General features: G+C 22.4%; 3 protein-coding genes across 3 annotated transcripts; 1 reads left to right on the forward strand and 2 right to left on the reverse strand. All coding sequences in view use genetic code 6, as the record gives it.

Moving 5' to 3' along the window:
• Nucleotides 1-220: 220 nt before the first annotated feature.
• TTHERM_00136000 (ABC-type multidrug transport system, ATPase and permease component) lies at nucleotides 221-2,755 on the forward strand (the record flags this gene model as incomplete). Its single annotated transcript, XM_001019681.1, has 1 exon — nucleotides 221-2,755. The coding sequence occupies one exon, from the start codon at nucleotides 221-223 to the stop codon at nucleotides 2,753-2,755; it is 2,535 nt and encodes an 844-aa protein (XP_001019681.1).
• A 639-nt stretch (nucleotides 2,756-3,394) lies between these two features.
• Nucleotides 3,395-9,684, reverse strand: TTHERM_000135979 (REJ domain protein; the record flags this gene model as incomplete). Its single annotated transcript, XM_012798520.1, has 4 exons — nucleotides 3,395-6,898; nucleotides 7,137-7,344; nucleotides 7,404-7,899; nucleotides 7,998-9,684. The coding sequence occupies 4 exons, from the start codon at nucleotides 9,682-9,684 to the stop codon at nucleotides 3,395-3,397; spliced, it is 5,895 nt and encodes a 1,964-aa protein (XP_012653974.1).
• Nucleotides 9,685-12,560: 2,876 nt separating this feature from the next.
• Nucleotides 12,561-18,118, reverse strand: TTHERM_00135980 (REJ domain protein; the record flags this gene model as incomplete). Its single annotated transcript, XM_001019679.2, has 4 exons — nucleotides 12,561-12,595; nucleotides 12,646-15,424; nucleotides 16,086-16,417; nucleotides 16,504-18,118. The coding sequence occupies 4 exons, from the start codon at nucleotides 18,116-18,118 to the stop codon at nucleotides 12,561-12,563; spliced, it is 4,761 nt and encodes a 1,586-aa protein (XP_001019679.2).
• Between the last annotated feature and the right edge of the window lie 4,449 nt (nucleotides 18,119-22,567).

The raw sequence follows: 22,567 nt of genomic DNA on the forward strand, positions 1-22,567 counted from the left end.
AGTTAAACAGTGTATTTTCTTAAATTTAGTTATTGAGCAAACAAACTCAGATTATAATAATAATAATATTTATTAACTTTGCAATTTACAATTAATTATTAAATATTGATTATAAATAATATCTATTTGTTTATTGTTATAAAGAGAAAGAGAACTTAATTATTTATTTATTTTTGAAAGTAGTAAGTAGTTTAGCATACAAATTTATTGTTGAGTTTAGATGTCAGTTTGGTAGTTAGTGCAATTTGAGTAAACATAAAAAGAAGTATCTGAAAGCATTCTCAAGGATGTTGAGGTCACTGATTAAGAAGCTAAGGATTTTGTTTGGGATGTATTTAAATCTTAATGGAAAATGGTTGTGCTCACATAGATAGTAGGATTAGCTTCAACATCAATGACTGTAATTAAACCTTTTTTGGTCTAAAATTTTATAAAGAAAGCTTTGTAAGGCAACATCGAGCCTTTAAAATATGAAGCACTTTAATACATGCTTGTTATAATATTGCTTAGGATATTTTAGCCTTTAAAGCAATATATTTATCTCTAATACAGGATTAAGATGAAAGTTAAAATTAAAGAGGAATTATACTACCACATTCTTTCAAAAGACATCACATTCTTTGAAGTTATAAAAGTTTCAGAACTTAAGAAAATATTTGAAAAAGGAGTAGACTCTGTGGTTGAGCTCGCAAGTGCTTCAAAACTTTATGATTGTTTGTCTAGATTTATTGAATACTTAGGAAATTGCATTTTTGTCTTAAAACTAAGCTGGCATTTGGCTTTAATAATGATTGGTTTTTCAGCAATTTAATATATTTGGAATAAAATTTCAGAAAAAAAGAAGAAAGAAATAATTCAAAGATGGAATGACTCCAAAAATAGTTCCACAGGGAATTTTGAAGAAGTTGTTTAACATGCTCATTTAGTGAAATCATTCGCTAAAGAAAGATAAGAGATTAAATCCTTTATATAAAACTTTTCCAAGCTTGAGAAACAAAGTAATTGGGATGACTTTTTGTTCGAATTACTGTAATCCATCAATTACTTTTTACTTTAATTCTAAATTCCAGTGATATTATATATAGGAGCTGTTTTTTTTATTTATGAAGGAAACCTTTAAAAGATTGGTATCCTCTAAACTCTAGTTAACTAGAGCTTTTCATTTACTTATATTGTTGATACTTTTAGAGATTTATATATATTGATGCTCTCAAGCAGTGAAGAAAAAGTTCTAATGACGAAATAAGTCTATAAGCTTTACAAGCTTAAAGCTCATTAAGGATTGTGTGAAGATTTTGAAGTAAAAAAACCAGAGGAACCTAAAGAATAAACTTAAATTACAGATGATACAATAAAGTCTGCAAAAAATTTTTTAACAGTTTAGGAGGACTTACCAGATGTTGACTTCTTTAAGCTTAACAGGTAAATAAGTAGTGTGCATAATGAAGATTTGAAAGGAAATATTGTGTTTGATAATGTTTCTTTTAAGTATGCAAAAGAAAAAGAAAAATACGCACTTAAAAATATTAGTTTTGAAGCCAAAGAAGGATAGAGTATTGCGATCGTTGGAAATACAGGTAGCGGAAAATCTACGATTGTTAAAATGATTGAGAGATTTTTGGATCCAGATTAAGGATAAGTTCTTATCAATGGATTGAATTTAATGAGTATCCCATTAAAATAGTTAAGGATATAAGTTGGCTATGTATAATAAGAACCTATTCTATTTAATAGAACAATTGAAGAGAATATAACTTATGGTGTAGAAAAATACACAGATTAGGACATAGAAGAAATATGCGAAAAAGCAGGTGTAGCAGATTTCATATTTGATCCTGAGAGATTTCCAGAAGTACTTAAAACTAAAATAGGTGTCAAAGGCACTTAACTTAGTGGAGGAGAAAAGTAAAGAATTGCCATAGCAAGAGCATTACTTAAAAAGCCAAAAATATTAATATTTGATGAAGCCACAAGCGCATTAGACTCTGAATGTGAATTTTAAGTTTAATAATGCATAGATAACCTTATAGAAAAGAGAGAAATGACCATATTTATAGTTGCACATAGATTGAGCACGATTGCTACATGTGATAAAATATTAGTAATGAAAAAAGGTGAATTAGTATAACAGGGCACTCATGAAGAACTTCTAGAAGACGAAGAGGGAGCTTACAAAAAGCTGATTCATAGATAACTTATTTTAGATAAAGAATTGACAAAATAATAGAAAATTCAATACCTTAGAGGCAACTCAGGAGATATTGTAACTGAAGAATAGCCTTAGCCTTAGAAGCAGAAAGAGTTAAAAGAAGAACATGATCTAACTGTAGCAAGATCTGTAAGATAGTCTATGATTGAGATGGTCAAGAATAAATTTTATAATTCTAAATTTTTGGACTTGTAGACCATGCAAAATGAAATTATTGAGTGCATGGAATTGGCAGCCTTTAAAGCAACTAATGCAGAAACTTAAAATAAACTTTTACAAAAATATTTTAAAAATAAAGAACCTTTAGAATAAGCAAACGAAAGGAAAAAAGAAAGACGCTTTTCATATCAACTAACTCCTACTCTAGCTAATGATGATTAAGAAGGGGTTTATAGAAGAAGAGAAAGACATTTAACAGAATCATTAAAAACTATCATACCTAGTTTATTCAAATCTGTAAGCTCTGTTCCTCGATATGAAACATAAAAGCCAGATATTAAATTAAATATAATTAATGAAGCTGGAGAAGTAAAAAAAGAATTGTGAGTAAATGAGTGATTTGGTTATTAATTACTTTATGATACCTATTACAATAATTTATTTAAAAATTTTAATCAATTTATCTAAATTAATTTACATTTTAACAATAAATTAGTTTAAACAAAAACAAATAAATCATATAATTCTCGTATTTACACAACAGTAAAATTTATATATTTCTTCATTTATATGTTAATTAATTTATATAATAAAATATGGTTTCTTCAAATAATCTTTAAAATTTTTGTTAAATTTTTTGGATATTTTCTTATATTAGCAGAATATTTTTAGAGAGTTATTAATTATATAGTGATAAATCAAATAAAAATTAATTTTACAATATATATGAAATAATTACTTAATTAAAAAATTTTTATATTATTTATTTTAATTTAATTTTTTATATAAAAATTTATTTTCCATACAAAATACAAATAAAAAAAATATTTTGAAAAATTAATTAATGCAAAAAATTCTCAAAATTAATATTCATTTATGCAACTTAAAAATAAATACCAAAGAAGTGATCGTGTGTTTATAAATTTATTATTTTTCCATTAATTTTAACATTTTTAAAAATAAAATTAAATAAAAAAAGTAAAGATTGATATGAGATACATTTAATAATTAACATGGAATTACAATTCAAAAATCTAAATTTTTTATAATTTATTCAATAGAAAAAAGATTAAATATTTTAATAATTATAATGTTTTTCTGATTATTTATATGTTTAAATGAAATATATATCAAAAATAATGATAGACTCACTTAAACTAAAGTCAAGTTTAGGCCAATGGTCATTAAAAATAACAAAAAGGAAATATTTGAATCTTCAGCAGTCTAACCACTTGATATTGCCAATATGACATAAAAATATAATAGCAAAACAAGAATGGAAAAAATTGTAGAAAAATATTTTCCTATTTTACCTATTTAGTAGCTGAACTGTATAACAAACGAAAATATTTCAATAAGAACAGCATTGACTATTGCTATTACTATTTTCTAATCAATTAAACTAAACTAATAAAAGACTAGAGAAATAGCTATTTGATGCACTATTTTTAAATAAAATAGACTGAATCTTACTGATCTAGATATAATAGGGTCATAAGTATAAAAGATACCTATTAATTGATGAAATATTATTACTTTTCTCACAAAATTTAATTATAGATAATTCTTTTCGCTTTCGCTTATATTTAGATCCAATTGAGAAGGTTCAGTTATTTAGCATGCAGTTTCTTGTTTAGTTGAATATTCAGATTTACTTTTTTCAGATTTAAACGATAAGGAACTTGATTATTATTGTTATTATTATTATTATTAAATTTATTATTTTTTTTCAAATTAAAGTAACTTGTTACTTTTGTAGAAATTGAGAATTTTATTATTAGTTTATTATTTTATATTCTATAAGCTTTCTATCACTAACTCTTAAGTTTCAGTTTTAAAGTCATTTTCTTAATCATTGCTTTTTTAAGTGTATTATACTTAATATGGAGATATATTTTCTTAAAATAATTCTTTTAAAATATCTGAATTATTAGGTTATTTTAAATCAGGACTAATTGCTTAGTTGTTTTCCTATTATTTAGTATTTGATTTTCTATTTGAGATTAATTAATCTTGGTTATGTGGTTATTACAAGTTAAAATCGTCTTCTTTATAATTACTTAATTATAAATCAAAAATTTAGGATGGAGAGACCTATTTTATAATTTTCAAACTATTTGAGTTACTCTAGGGATATATTTTTTAAATTTTGATTTTTTTGCTTTTTGTCTCTTTACCTTATTGTAATTATGAATATTAATTTATTTACTTTTCCAGATTTTATATTTTATCTTGAAGTAATTCTTATTATAAATTTTTTTGTACCAATATATTATTTATCTAATTTTGACTATTTTTTTAATCCATTTTTGAAATAGTTTTTAAATCTAACTATCTTCCAACTAAGAACAATACAATTTAGCCTATTGTAAATGCAAATAAAGCCCAAACGCATACATACTAATAAAAATCACTAAATCTTGCAATATTTTTTGCACCTTGTTCTCCAAAAGCAGTTTTCAAATTTTCATTTTAAGTAAATACAGCCTCAATATTATCAATTATAGTTGTTGGTGATTACTTTTTGCAAAAACAAGCATAATCCTTACTATCCTAATTCAAAACACCACAGTTTAAGTTAGTCCATATTGTATCAGCTTATTATAAGCATGTCATATTGCTATTATTACTTACATTTACATTTTTAAATTAGTAAATAATAGTAGAATTCGAAATAGGTCCATTTGCCTAAGTATTGTTTATAGATGTTACTATCAATTTATTCTTAGAATAGCCTTTATTACCATTTTATTTATTCAAAATATTCACATATGCTTAAAAGCTAGAGGTGCTCTCATAAATATTTTATTAATAATTATTTCTTGCTATTACATATGTATTTGTAGAATTTAAGGAAAATTGTGAGTCATCGTTTGGCAAAACATACTATTTTAAATTTTTTTCTGTGATTGAATCTGATAAAATATTTGATAAATTTCCTTAAATTTCAAGGTTTCCTTCATTTGGAATCATGTTATTAGATATAAGGCTAGCAATTTCATTTGATATATTATTGTATTACATCAAATCATCAAATTTATTATTTGTATTTAGAGTTACTGTAGAATTTAATATTCTAAAAGAGTCAATTAAATTCTGTGTGTATAAGTCATTATTCTATTACAATTTATTAATATTATTACTTTGTTTGTTTGCTTGTGTTTTTTGTATAGTCTATTAGATATAATTGTAAACACTACTTTTTTATAAATCTGGTTATTGAAAGATAGAATATTACAATTGTGCAATTACTTTATTAGCGTAAGTAGCAATTAATGATGATTTTGGTATTTACTAAGAAAATAATTATAAGTTAGTAATTAGATTTTATTTTAAATCATTTATTTATTAAGAATTATAATATTAAATGTTCTTTGTCACGTCTTCTCCAATTACGCACAAGTTTGATACTAAGTTAGTAGTTGTTAAATAATTTTGCAAATTTTATTAAATTAGTTGATTAACTTATTAATGATAGTTTGAGTCAGTTAAATTTTATGAGTAAACATTAATGCTTAATGTACTATTAGAAACACCTAATCTAGAATCCATAACTTAACTCAAAACCAATAAATTACCTTGAGGTAAAATAGTTTAGAATTGTTAACTTACAACTTAATCACTCAGTTATCTTCGGACTATATTCCAAGGTGAGACAATTTCTTAGTTATAATCATCTACTGAATTATAATAAAAATATTGATATGTTAAAGGGAGATCTGTATCTTAGCAATTAGTAAATTGAATCAAAAATTTAGTTTAGAGAGCAATGCCATATTGAGGATCAATAGTTAACACACAGTTTTTAGGAGGTATGTTTATTAATAGATCTATTGTTGAAATACTGGGCATTACATAGGAAGGATTGTAAACTGAAAAACGTATTTAAATAGAGTTTAAAGTGGGATCAATGTCTTAAAAGTAATTCCATATTCTAAATTTTACTTGATAGTAATCAAATTTTATAGCAGCAACTACTGTATTATTATAAAGAATAGCTCCTGCATATGACAGTATATTTGTAGAAACACTACTATCGTAAACTAAAGTAAAAAACAAATCTTCATTTAGATTAAATTACTAGTTCATCTAATAAATTGGAGTTTTTACTAAAAGTGGTGGAATATCAAATTCTGAAAAATAACAAATTGCATATTCAGTAGAATTTCTTAAGTCTTTAGAAATTTAAAGGGTAAATTAAATAATTGTGTAAGGCTTAAATGTTTTTTTTGGAATACTTATACTACTTTTGCCTTGTTCAAAAGTAATTAATTTATTATTATAATCATAACATTTCTTATCAGGAGTTAAGAGGTTTTCACAAATCCAGTTAAAATTAATCTTCTAATCAGCATTACTATCTTGGATTTCATAATCTCTATATATCGAATTCAAAGAATACAATTTTTGATAGCTTATAATTTGATTACGCCCTCCTTAAAGCATAACAAATAACTAAGTAATTAGCACATCTACTGACACAGTCTGTGTATTTTAGATTTAACTATCTGATATCAAACTTAATTACAACTATTAAATTATAATAAAATTTAAAACCTAAAGAATTAAATAGCTATTAAGAAAGTAGGTTTTTATTTTATAAAGCTTTAAAATAAATTATAAATAATAAAAAATATTTAGAATTATATTAAATTTAGTTATTTTAATAATTTTAGTCGTTTTATTGTTAAATTAAAATTTTTTCTTAAAAGTTTTTGAATAAACAAATAGCATAATTTAAAGCATAAATAAAAAAATTATAAAATACATTAAAACTAAAAGTTTGATTAGATGGCAAAGAATAAGCAGGGATGTCGACCTCAAAATTAGTCTGATTATAGTTATCTATTGTTTATTAAATATCTAAAAAGGTAGGAGAAATGATTTATAATTTGAATGGCTCTCTTAAATAATATTTAATGCCATATTCACATTTTCCAATGTAAAATTCAAAGAAGAAACTCAAACTCATATATCTTTTTGAAAAATAAAAATAGTTTGAAAGTAATTTAAATAATTAATAAAAAGGGATTACCTGTAAATTGGAGGATATACTGACTATAAGTAGTTTGTTATGATGAATTTTTTTTGCTAATAAAATATGTCTATTAATGTTTATTTTTAACAATTCTTTCTTAATTAAAAGTTAAATTATAGTTTAATATTTATATTAGGTGGTAGGAGACTTGGACTTATTTCTAAAGAAGTGCTGTTGTTAGTGTTAGCTTATTATAAAACTTAATTTATTCTTTATAACTCTTAATCACTTATAGTACCATTAATTTAAATTAAAGTCCAATTAAAGCTTACAAAAATTCTTCCTTCATCTCCTGTAATATTTTTAAACTGAATTGTCAGAGGGTCGCAAGTACTTTATATTGGATTGTATAAGAAATTAACTGTACTGTTTAGACAAAAGTTTTAAGTTGATCTGAAAATGTAATATTAAGAAATTGGAGATATTGCATTCACAAACTACAATTTTGGCTACTAAAATTAAATTTATGGTCCTGTAAGAGTAGATGAATCATCTATTAAATTAATATAATATTTTAAGTTATTCAATTTTTACATTCATAATTTTTAATAATTAAGGAAATAAATGTATTTATTTAATCAATTTATTTACCTAAATTTACAACAATGTAATTTTATTAAATAGAACAGTCAGGATTAGGTCCCATAGCATCAACAGCTTTTGGGGTAAATATATACTCGCATAAAGCTTAAGGAGTATTAGAATATTTTGATAAGCTTTAAATAGGAAAGCCAAAATCAACTACTAACTATCTTGGAGTTTCACTTAGAAAATAATTTGTAACAGCATTATCGTTGTAGCTGCATTAAAAAAAATTATTTCTTTGATCTTTTTGATTTAAACATTTACAAGTATTATCTGAATCCAAATATTTTGTTTGAGTATTACAGCTTGTGCAAAAATTTGCATCAGATAAATCACATTAAAAGCAATTTTTATTACAAGAAAAGCAGTCTGGATTGTCATAATCTGAACAAGTATCACAATTTTAAGTTTAGATATTTTTTAAATATCCATTTGGACAATTATCATGGCATATTGCATTATAAAAATATTAACCTTAAGGACAACGTAAACAATCGCTAATACTTCTACCAGAGCAATATATACACGAAGGGTCACATTTTCCACAATAATTAATAGTTCCTAAAACAGGATCGTTAGTGGTTGTTTAATAATAACCTAGAGCGCATTTAGAAACACAAGATTGCAAATCATCTAAAAAGAGAGTATTATTTTGATTGCAGTTTATTTAAGATAATACTACAAATTAGCTTTGAACAAAAAGTATTTATGTGTTGAACCAGGTATTGTATTAATAGTAAAATTAATATTATTATTATACAGGATCATAATTTAGTTATGGACCTGTCAATTCAAGTCTAAAAAAATTGTCATATCTTACTTTAAAACCAGATAATCCATACATAATAGCCTTGAGATTATTAACATTAACATTGTATATTGGTGTTATACTTGTTCTATTACCTGGAGTAGCGTTGTTAAATAATGGATTGGTTGAATTAGTAGGATTGGAAGAGTCGTCTACTTATGTTTGTATGCTGAAATAGTTATTATTTTTTCTCTTATAGAATTCAAGATAATTAAAATAAATAAAATGTTAGTCTCTTGCATTTTATGTGTCAGGTGAATTAAAAATGATATCAAAGCTATTTGTTGATTATACTACTTGATATACCCCGTGAAAAAATTAAGTTGATAATTTCGATTTAGGTTCCATTACTTTATCAACTCCTTTGATAAAGACAGTTATACTTACTTCCCACTAACTTTAATCAAAATTACTTCTTTAATAATTATATGTTTTTTATGCTTTAATCCAACCATTAGATTTGTTTTGTTGTAATGTATAAAAGTCAAATTTTACATTTATTACATAAGCATTTTAATTGTTAATAGCTAAATATTATACATGAAGTCCTTTTAATATTTCATCATTTATCTTTGAAACAGTAATGCTAAATGAAGTCGTGCTGATTGAGTCTAAAGTTACTAAAAAGCTGACAGATGCTACGGGATTTAATTACAAATCTGCATGAGTCACACTAAATAGTATTTGAGGCACATTTGTGAATTCTACTCCAAAATTAAAAGTGAAACTCTTTGACTAAGCAGATTTAGGATTAACTAATGATAAAACTTAATCTGTGAGTAAATTAAGCTGATTGATTTCCACTTAAGGCATTTTGATGTAGTCAAGACTTTTGGCTAGACTCAAAATCCCCAAGAAGAGATAAACATATAAAATTATCAACATTTTATTTTATTGTATTTACTTTTGTTATTAATTGCTTATAACTGGGTTTATTAATGATTATTATTATTATTTTTTTTTTTGAACTGAAAATTAATTGTTAGGATCAAACGAGGGTTGATTGCTGTGATTTTAAAATAAAAAAATATGAATTTCTCATTATCTATTTTTATAAAAACATAATGATCTGATTAATATAGTAAATATATGTAAAAGCCAATGAAGTTTTACATAATAATATTACACTTTCTAATTATGGCATTTACATGCATTATAATATCAATATATTTACTTTGTTTAATGATTTATAGAATTATATATAAATTATGTTGTAGCTATTGTATTTTCATAATAATAAATGATAACTATTGGTCGATAAATTAAGAAAAGTGAAATAAAAAACTTAGTTAAAATTCATAATATATTTATTTACTGAGGAAAAATCAAAATTTCAATGATAATTAAAACAAAAAAAGTTGTTAAAATAATCTCTTTACTAAAAAACCGTAAAGTTTTAAAAAACCTAATTGATTGAAAAAAATGTAAAAGAAATTAATATTGATTAAAAAAGTTTTTTTATTTGCAACCTAACATAGATAGATTGATTCAATTCGCAGATTATTCCTCTCAATGTAACTTGGCAATTTAAAAGGAAATCTGAATTCATTTGATTAAGGAAATAATCCTTTTCTGCTTTCAAATACAAATATATCATCAAACTATAATTTTTCACTTAAGATATAATTCGAAACAAATTATTTATTATTTCTCATTTTTAGATTTATCAATTTGAATTTTGATATTTTATAACCTATAGCATATTTTACATTAAGAGATTACAAATACGCAACAGTTTAGAAAAAAAGGATTTTTAGGCTATTAAACCTAAATAAAAGTTAATATGAAATATAGCGCGAGTTTTTTTTGAGAAATCTATTGATTTCTATAATTCTAAGCTAATAAATAATAGAAAAAATCAAGACAAATGAATATATAATGAGACAATTTAAGGATGAATTTCGAATATTATAATCTAACAATTATTTGGTTACAAACAAAAAAATTATTTAGAACTTGAAATCTCTAGTCTTTTGGCAAATAAAAAAAATAAACAATCAGCTTCATTGTCTAACAAATAACAAATTTTTTTTTTTACATTTTAATTAATAAATAAATAGTTTATTTATATTCTTGGAGTTTATATAATATCTAATTAAATTCCATATTTATGATTTTTAGCTTTTGTTTTTATTAATTAATTTCTAATTAATTTACAAAAATTTTAAATAAAATCTTAAGAACTTATGTTTTAATGTTTAATAAATAGTAAATTTACAAGGAAAATTTACTAAAAATGAAATATTAATTCATTATTATTTTACTTTTAAATCTTTTATACTAAACAACTGATTGTAATTTGTAAATAGATTTACAGGAAATGCATTTTAAAACAAATTTATTCATAAAAAACAATATTTTTTCAAAGAATTTTTATGTAATAGCCATAATAATTTGGAATTTTTTACAAGAAAAATATATTAAATTATTTAATAGATTGATAGTTTGATTTATTTATTTATTCATTTACTTTTTTAATTTTAAAATTGAAAAAAAGTATTATGTAATAATTAATTTTTTGGCTTTTTAATATTTTATTGTAATTAAAATAACTCATTCATTCATCCATCCATCCATCCTTTTTTATCTATCAAGGCTGTTTATGAAAAAGTAATTTTGAGCAGATCTTTTAATATTTTAAAAAAAGTCAAGTAAGTATTCTTTATTAAGCCCTACTAAAAAATTAAGCACTTTCAAAAAGAAGCCCCCTAAATCTTATTTTTATTAAAAAATGATTTAAAAAAGTTTTATAAAATGATTTTGGAGGGTGAAAAAAGTATCAAGAATGATTTTCTTGCTTGTAAAAAAATTATAAAAATTAATCTTTAAAAAAGTGGTTTTAGACCACATTATTCTGATTATATTCTTTTAAATAAGCAAATAAAGTAAATAAAAAAGAATAAAATATATAAGTAAGTGATACTTCTCCTATTTTTTACTTAAATAATAATTATGTTTTTATCTATTAATAGTTAAAATGGATTTCTTACTAAAGAAACGATAGTGAATTTATAAATTATTAACTTTAATTTATTTTAAAAATACATAAATATTAAAATAAAATTAAATAAAAAATTCCAAAGATTGACATCGGGATACATTTTTAATAATTAAGATGAATTACAATTCAAAAATCTATATTTTTTATAATTTATTCAATAGAAAAAAGATTAAATATTTTAATAATTATTATATTTTTTTAATTATTTATATATTTAAATGAGGTATAAATCAAAAGTAGTGATAAACTCACTTAAACTAAAGTCAAGTTTAGGCCTAAAGTCATTAAAAATAACAAAAAGGATATATTTGAATCTTCAGCAGTCTAACCACTTGATATTGCTAATATGACATAAAAATATAATAGCAAAACCAGAATGGAAAAAATTGTAGAAAAGTATTTTCCGATTTTACTCATTTAGTAGCTGAACTGTATAACAAACGAGAATATTTCAATAAGTACAGCATTGACTATTGCTATTACTATTTTCTAATCAATTAAACTAAATTAACAAAAGACAAGAGAAATTGCTATTTAATGAACTATTTTTAAATAGAATAGACTGAATCTTACAGATCTAGATATGATAGAGTCATAAGTATAAAAGATACCTATTAATTGATGAAATATTATTACTTTTCTCACAAAATTTAATTATAGATAAGTCTATTCGCTTTCACTTATATTTAGATCTAGCTAAGAAGGTTCAGCTATTTAACATGCAGTTTCTTATTTATTTGAGAAGTCAGATTTACTTTTTTCAGATTTAAAAGATAGAGAATGTGATTATTGTTGCTATTTTTATTAAATTTGTTATTTTTTTTCAAATTAAAGTAACTTGTTACTTTTGTAGAAATTGAGAATTTTATTATTAGTTTATTATTTTATATTCTATAAGCTTTCTATCACTAACTCTTAAGTTTCTGTTTTAAAGTCATTTTCTTAATCATTGCTTTTTTAAGTGTATTATACTTGATATGGAGATATATTTTCTTAAAATAACTCTTTTAAAATATCTGAATTATTCATTTATTTTAAATCAGAGCGAGTGATTTAGTTGTCTGTCTATTATTTAGTAGATGATTTTCTTTATGAGGTTAATTATTCTTGGTTATGTGGTTATTACAAGTTAAAATCTTCATCTTTGTCATTCATTAATTGTAAATCAGAAACTTAGAAAGGAGATACCTATTTTATAATTTTCAAGTTATTTGAGTTACTCTAGGGATGTATTTTTTAAATTTATATTTTTTTGCTTTTTGTCTCTTTACGTTAATGAAATTAGGGATCTTATTTTATTTACTTTTCGAGATTTTATATTTTCTCTTGAAATTATTCTTATTGTTAATTTTTTTGTTCCAATACATTGTTTAGCTTATTTTGACTATCTTTTAAATCCATTTTTGAAATAGTTTTTAAGTCTAACTATCTTCCAACTAAGAATAATACTATTTAGCCTATTGTAAATGCAAATAAAGCCCAAACACATACATACTTATAAAAATCACTAAAACTTGCAATATTTTATGCACCTTATTCTCCAAAAGCAGTTTTTAGATTTTCATTTTACGTAAATACAGCCTCAATATTATCAATTATTGTTGTTGGTGATTATTTTTTGCAAAAACAAGCATAGTCCTTATTATCTTAATTCAAAACACCACAGTTTAAGTTAGTCCAGATTGTATCAGCTTATTATAAGCATGTCATATTGCTATTATTACTTACATTTACATTTTTAAATTAGTATATAATTGTAGAATTTAAAATTGGTCCATTTGCCTAAGTATTGTTTATAGATGTTACTATCAATTTATTCTTAGAATAACCTTTATTACCATTCTATTTATTCAAAATATTCACATATGCTTAGAAGCTAGATGTGCTCTCATAAATATTTTATTAATAATTATTTCTTGCTATTACATATGTATTTGTAGAATTTAAGGAAAATTGTGAGTCATCGTTAGGCAAAACGTAATATTTTAAATTTTTTTCAGTGATTGAATCAGATAAAATATTAGATAAATTACCTTAAATTTCAAGGTTTCCTTCATTTGGAATCATGTTATTAGATATGTAGCTAGCAATTTCATTTGATATATTATTGTATTACATCAAATCATCAAACTTATTATTTGTATTTAGAGTTACTGTAGAATTTAATATTCTATAAGAGTCAATTAAATTCTGTGTGTATAAGTCATTATTCTATTACAATTTATTAATAGTATTGCTTTGTTTGTTTGCTTGTGTTTTTTGTATAGTCGATTAGATATAACTGTATATAGAACTTTTTTATAAATCTGGTTATTGAAAAATAGAATACTACAATTATGCAATTACTTTATTAGCGTAGGTAGCAATTAATGATGATTTTGGTATTTGCTAAGAAAATAATTATAAGTTAGTAATTAGATTTTATTTTAAATCATTAATTTATTGAGAATTTTAATATTAAGTGTTCTTTGTCACATCTTCTCCAATTACACACAAGTTTGATACTAAGTTAGTTGTTGTTAAATAATTTTGCAAATTTTATTAAATTAACTGGTTAACTTATTAATAATAGTTTGAATCTGTTAAATTCTAAGAGTAAACATTAATGCTTAATGTACTATTAGAAACACCTAGTCTAGAATCCATCACCTAACTCAAAATCAATAAATTACCTTGAGGTAAAATAGTTTGGAATTGTTAACTAACAACTTAATCACTAAGTTATCTTCGGACTATATTCCAAGGAGAGATAATTTCTTAGTTATAATCATCTACTGAATTATAATAAAAATATTGAAATGTTAAAGGGAGATCTGTATCTTAGCAGTTAGAAAATTTAATCAAAAATTTAGTTTAGAGAGCAATGCCATATTGAGGATTAATAGTTAACACACAATTTTTAGGAGGTATGTTTATTAATAGGTCTATAGTTGAAATACTGGGCATTACATAAGAAGGATTGTAAACTGAAAAACGTATTTAAATAGAATTTAAAGAGGGATCAATATCTTAAAAGTAATTCCATATTCTAAATTTGACTTGGTAGTAATCAAATTTTATAGCAGCAACTACTGTATTATTATAAAGAATAGCTCCTGCATATGATAGTATATTTGTAGAAACACTACTATCGTAAACTAAAGTGAAAAACAAATCTTCATTTAGATTAAATTATTAGTTCATCTAATAAATTGGAGTTCTTACTAATAGTGGTGGTATATCAAATTCTGAAAAATAACAAATTGCATATTCAGTTGAATTTCTTGAGTCCTTAGAAATTTAAAGAGTAAATTAAATAATTGTGTAAGGCTTAAATGTTCTTTTTGGAATACTGATACTACTTTTCCCTTGTTGGAAAGTAATTAATTAATTATTATAATCATAACATTTCTTATCTGGAGTTAAGAGGTTTTGACAAATCCAGTTAAAATTAATCATCTAATCAGCATTACTATCTTGGATTTCATAATCTCTATATATAGAATTCAAAGAATACAATTTTTGATAGCTTATAATTTGATTACGACCTCCTTAAAGCATAACAAATAATTAAGTAATTAACACATCTACTGACACAATCTGTGTATTTTATATTTTACTATCTGATATCAAGTTCAATTAAAACTATTAAATAAAATAAAATTAAAAACATAAAAAATAAAAAAGCAATAAAGGAAATATGCTTTTAAGGAAACTTTAAAATAAATATAAACAAATTAGAAATATTTTAAATAATGTTTGTTTTCATATTTTAATAATTTTTGTCATTTTTAGTAAAATTTAAATTTTTTCTTAAAAATTTTAGAATAAACAAAAAGCATAATTTAAAGTATAATAAAAAATAAAAAATTACATAAAAAGTAAAAGTTTAATTAGATGGCAAAGAGTAAGCATGGATATCGACTTCAAAATTAGTCTGATTATAGTTAGCAATAGATTATTAAATATCTGTATAGGTAGGAGAAATAATTTATAATTAGAATGGCTCTCGTAAATAATATGTAATTCCATATTCACATTTTTGAATGTAAAATTCAAAGAAGAAACTCAAACTCATATATCTTTTCGAAGAATAAAAATAGTTTAGAAAGTAATTTAAATAATTAATAAAAAGAAATTACCTGTAAATTGGAGGATATATTGACTATAAGTAGTTTATTATGATGAATTTTTTTTGCTAATAAAAAATTTCTATTAATGTTTATTTTTAACAATTCTACCTTAATTAAAAGTTAAATTATAATTTTATATTTATATTAGGTGGTAGGAGATTTGGACTTATTACTAAAGAAGTGCTGTTGTTAGTGTTAGCTTATTATAAAACTTAATTAATTCCTTATAACTCTTAATCACTTATAGTACCAGTAACCTAAATTAATGTCCAATTAAAGCTTACAAGCTATCTTCCTTCATCTCCTGTAATATTTTTAAACTGAATTGTGAGAGGGTCACAAGTACTTTGTATTGGATTGTATAAGAAATTAACTGTACTGTTTAGACAAAAGTTTTAAGTCGATTTGAAAATGTAATATTAAGAAATTGGAGATGTAGCATTCACAAACTACAATGTTGGCTACTAAAATTAAATTTATGCTCCTGTAAGAGTAGATGAATCATCTATTAAATTAATATAATATTTTAAATTATTCAATTTTTATGCTAATAATTTTTAATAATTTTAGAAATGTATTTAATTTATTTACCTAAATTTACAACAATGTAATTTTATTGAATAGAACAGTCAGGATTAGGTCCCATTACGTTAATCGCTGCAGAGGTAAATATATACTGGCATAGAGATTAAGGAGTGTTAGAGTTTTTTGATAAGCTATAAATAGGAAAACCAAAATCAATTACTAACTATCTCGGAGTTGTACTTAGGAAATAATTTGTTACAGCATTATCATTGTAGCTGCATTAAAAAAAATTATTTCTTTAATCTTTTTAATTCAAACATTTACAGGTATTATCTGAATCCAAATATTTTGTTTAAGTATCACAGCTTGTGCAAACATTTATGGCAGATAAGTCACATTAGAAACAATTTTTATTACACGAAAAGCAGTCTGGGTTGTCATAGTCTGTGCAAGTATCACAATTTTATGTTTAGATATTTTTTAAATATCCATTTGGACAATTATCATGGCATATTGCATTATAAAAATATTAGCCTTAAGGACAACGCAAACAATTACTAATACTTCTACCAGTGCAGTATATGCACGAAGGATCACATTTTCCACAATAGTTAATAGTTCCTAATACAGGATCGATTGTGGTTGCTTAATAATAACCTAGAGCGCATTTAGAAACACAAGATTGCAAATCATCTAAAAAGAGAGTATTATTTTAATTGCAGTTTATTTATGATAATACCAAAAATTAGCTTTGAACAAAAAGCACTTTAGTGTCCAACCAGGTATTGTATTAATAGTAAAATTAATATTATTATTATACAGGATCATATTTTAGTTATGGCCCTGTCAATTCGAGTCTAAAAAAATAATCATATCTAACATTAAAACCAGATAATCCATACATAATAGCCTTGACGTTATTAACATTAACATTGTACATAGGCATTATACTAGTCCTATTACCTGGAGTAGCATTGTTTAATAATGGATTAGTTGAATTAGTAGGATTGGCAGAGTCGTCTACTTATGTTTGTATGTTGAAATAGTTATTATTTTTTCTCTTATAGAATTCAAGATAATTAAAATAAATTAAATTTTAGTCCCTTGCATTTTATGTGTCAGGTGAATTAAAAATGATATTAAAGCTATTCGTAGATTAAACTACTTGATAATTTCCAATAAAAAACTAAGTTGATGCTGGTGATTTAGGTTCCATTACTTTTTCTACTCCTCTGATAAAGACAGTGATACTTACTTCCCATTGACTTTAATCAAAATTACTTCTTTAATAATTATATGTTTATTATGCTTTAATCCAACCATTAACTTCCCTTTATTGTAATGAGTAAAAATCAAATTTAACATTTATTACATAAGCATTTTAATTGTTAATAGCTAAATACTATACATGAAGTCCTTTTAATACTTCATCCATTACCTTTGAAACAGTAAGGCTAAATTAAGTTGTGCTGATTGAATCTAAATTTACTAAAAAGCTGACAGATGCTACAGGATTTAATTTCAAATCTGCATGAGTTACGCTAAATAACATTTAAGGCACTTTTGTAAATTCTACTCCAAAATTAAAAGTGAAACTATGTGACTAAGCATAACTAGGATTATCTAATGATAAAACTTAATCTGTGAGTAAATTAAGTTGATTGATTTCTACTTAAGGCATTTTGATATAGTCAAGAGTTTTGGCTAGATCCAAAATCCCTAAAAAGAGACATAAATTTAAAATTATCAACATTTTATTTTATTGTATTTTAATTTTGTTATTAATTGTTTATAAATGGGTTTATTTGTGATAATTAATTTTTATGAACTGAAAATTAAGTATTAGAATCAAACTAGGGTTGATTGGTGTGATTTTAAAATAAAAAAATATCAAAAACTGATTATCTATTTTTTATAAAAACAGTATGATCTAATTAATATCTTAAATATATGTAATAGCCAATGAAGTTTTATTTAATAATATTCCGCTTTATAATTATGGCATTTACATGTATTATAATATCAATATATTTACTCTGTTTAATAATTTATAGAATTAAAAATAAATTATGTTGTAGCTATTGTATTTTCATAATACTAAATAATAACTTTTCGCTGATAAATTAAGAAAAGGCTCTTCAAAAACTTAGTTAAAATTCAGAATATATTAATTTACTGAGGGAAAATCAAAATTTCAATGATAATTAAAACAAAAAAAATTGTTAAAATAATCTCTTTACTAACAAACCGAAAAATTTAAAAAACCTGCTAATTGATGAAAATAATGTAAAAGAAATTAATATTGATTAAAAAAACTTTTTTAATTTGCAACCTTACATAGAAAGATAGATTGATTAAATTCACAGATTATTTCTCTCAATGTAATTTGGCAATTAAAAAGGAAACCTGAATTCATTTGATTAAGGTAATAATCTCTTAGTTGTTATCAAAAGACATTCACATTAATATATATCAAACTCTAATTTTTAATATAAGAGAGAGAAGCAGAAACTGATTATTTATTATTTCTCATTTTTAAATATTACAATATGGATTTTGTTATTTTATAACCTATAACATATAATAAATTAAGAGATAACAAATACGCATCAATTTTGGGGAAAAAAAGGATTTTTAGTGTATTAAACATAAATAAAGTTAATTAGAAAGATAATTTGAGTTTAGAGAAATCAAGAGATTTCTATAATTCTATGCTAATATTAATCGAAAAAACCAAGAAAAATGAATGTATAATGAGACAATTTAAGGATGAATTTCGAATTTTTTAATCTAACAATAATTTGGTTACCAGCAAAAATGTATTTAGACTTGAATCTAGTCTTGGCAAATATAAAAATAAAAAATCATCTTCATAGTCGAACAAAGAACAAACATTTAATTTTTATATCATAATAAATAAATAATTTATTTATATTCTTCGTTTATGTAAAATGTAATTAAACGCCATATTTATGATTTTTAGATTTTGTTAGTTATTAGTTTCTAATTAATTCATTAAAATTTAAAATAAAATCTTAAGAATTTTTTATTTATTGTTCTTTAAATAACATATTTACAAGGAAAATTTACTAAAAATAAAATATTAATTCATTATTATTTTACTTTTAAACCTTTTATTCTTAACAACTGATTGTAATTTAAAAATAGATTTAAAGGGAAAATATTATAAAATAAAGTGATTAAAAAAATCATATATTTTCAAAGAATGTTTATGTAATAGCCATAATAATTAGGATATTTTATTTTTTTTTACAAGAAAAATATGCTAAATGATTTAATAGATTGAATTTTGATTGATTGATTTATTTATTTACTTTTTTAATTTTATAAATAGTAAAAAAGTATCATTTAATAATTTTTTAAATGGCTTTTCAATATTTAATTGCAATTAAAATAACTCATTCATCCTTTTTTATCTATCAAAATTGTTTTTTTGAAAAAATATTTTTGAGCATATCATTTAATATTTTATAAAAAGTCAAATAATGTAATTATTATTTTTAATTAATACTAAAAAATGAACCCTCTTATAATGAAGCCCCCTAAATTTCAAATACATTTCAAATTTTTTAAAACAAAAACTGACCTTAACAATTGATCAACTATCGTATATATATTTACTGAAGGAAATTCAAAACTTGAATGAAAAGAAGGTTATTAAAATAAAAAACTGAAAAGCTCAATATACTAATTGATAGATAATATTGTAAATAAAATAATATTGATTAAAATTTATTTTATCTTACTTAGATTGATTCAATTTTGAGATTACTTCTATAAATGTATTGTAGCAAGGTTGATAATAGACTAAAATATATGTCGTTTGAGAAATTATTAGGAATTTTTGAATTTATTTAATCAATTGAATTCAAGCTTCCTTATTAATGTAAATAATTTAAATAAGAGAGGTTGAAATAAATTATACATTATTTCTTATTTTTAAATTTTACAGTTGGGGATTTTGATATTTTGTAATCCACAACATATATTACATTAACAGATAGCAATTATACAGTAAATTAGTAAAATAAAAGACAAATAACTAACTCTTTGGAAAAATAAACCTCATTAAAATATAATTATTAAATATTTATTGAATCTTAGTGTTAGGAAGTCAACAAATTTTTATAATTCTAATTAAATTTGTATTGAAAAAAAACTAAGGATTTTGAATTTATTATTCTAATTTTATTTATTTTGATTGATACAGAAAATACCTTTTTATACTCGAAATACATTCTGTTAATTAATTAATTTATAAAAAAAATATTAGCTTCTTAATCGACCTAAAAACAAATTATTTAATTTTTATTTAATTGATAATTAGATAAATAATATTCACAGAATTTGAACAATATAATTAATTAACATTTTTATGGCATTTTATCCTTTGTTACTATTTGGCAAATTCACTAAGATCTAAAATAAAATCTTAATATCTTCTGATTTAATGTTAAATAAAAATTATTGTAGCCTGTGACAATTTAAAATATTAGTCTTATATTTAAACCTTTTATCCCAAATCAACTAGTTAAAAATCTGTAAACAATATTAACAGAAAAATATTTTTATAGGAATTTACTTATCTTTTCACAATTATATATTTTCAAAATTTTTTATAACTTTCATAACAATTTAATTATGAATTAATATTTTTTTACTAGAAAAATAACCTCAACATATTACTTAATAAATGATTGCTATATTAATCTTTTATCTTTTTTCATACCTAAATCACAAAATGTGAAAAAATTTGAAATATTTCCTCAAAATTTTTTCCAATTATTTCTTAAATCTTTTTAAAAACATTTTTCTGAGATCACTTTTGTCTTAGATCTGAAGATATGGAAAGGAAGAAATAATTAATTTAATAACATTTATTTTAAAATAACAAGAAATATCTTCAGTAATTTGCTAATCTCTTATCATACTTCTTTTTTCAAAAAAACCAGGAATATCTATAACAAGAATATGGAAATCTAAACTGGTTTTTAATGTGGTTTAATACAGTACTAATTTTTATTTTCTGTAATACTATAAGTTTTTTTTTTTTGTTTAAAAATACCTTTTCATTAGAAGATGTATTCAAATTCTATTCCTTCTATACTAATTACCATAGCATCAAGTATTGTAAATTTACAGTATTTTTCTTTAGATTTTTTTTAATATAGATATAAATAATTTGCTTTTTCTAAAATATTTTATCATAAAAATAAATAAAGCACACAAGTTAAGATAATATCTAAATAGAATAAAAAATTAATTTATATATAAATTTCAAAATGGGAATAAAGACCATTTTTATATAATATGAAAGAAATTAATCATATCACTTAACTCATAATTTAGCAGATAATTAAGAAGGAGTTTATAGAAGAAAACACCGAAATTAAATCAAATCACTAAAAAATTTGATGCATAGTTTATTCAAATCCCTAAAATCTGTTCCTAGGCATGAAGGATCAAACCAAAAATTATATCAAATTTATTAAATGAGTCTGAAGAATAAAAAAAGAATTCTGAATAAATCAGTGATTGAGTTTATTTTAAGCTACCCATTTCATAATAATTTATGATGAAAATTTAATCAATTTAGTATTCGTGAAAATTCAAATCAGTTCATTAAATTTATCATAATTTGGATTTATATTAATATAAAATATTTTTTCTTCAAATAAATCTTGAAAATTTTTTTATTTTTATGATATTTTTTTTCATAAATTTGATTTTTAGATTGTTTACTTTGTGTGAAATTTTGAAATCAACAATAAATTATTAAAGTCAGAATATGCAAAATATATATGTATCTTACCATGATAATTAAGCAAATTTTATTTAATATAATTGAAATATTTATAAAATAATTAATTAATAATATTTAAATAATTTAAAATACAAATTACTTTTTTATTGAATTAAAAGTTTTTAAATAAAATTAATAGATTTTACACTTAAGTTACATTTTTTTTTAATTGTAACTATATTTATTAATCAAATAGTTTCTGATATTTTAATATTTAAATTTAATATGATATTTATTTTTAAACAAATAAATTTCCTATATTATTAACTTTTTAAACATTTTAAGATTTAATAAAATTTAGAAACA

The sequence above is a fragment of the Tetrahymena thermophila genome, assembly GCF_000189635.1.
Source record: "Tetrahymena thermophila SB210 genomic scaffold scf_8254582, whole genome shotgun sequence".
Lineage (NCBI taxonomy): Eukaryota > Ciliophora > Oligohymenophorea > Hymenostomatida > Tetrahymenidae > Tetrahymena > Tetrahymena thermophila.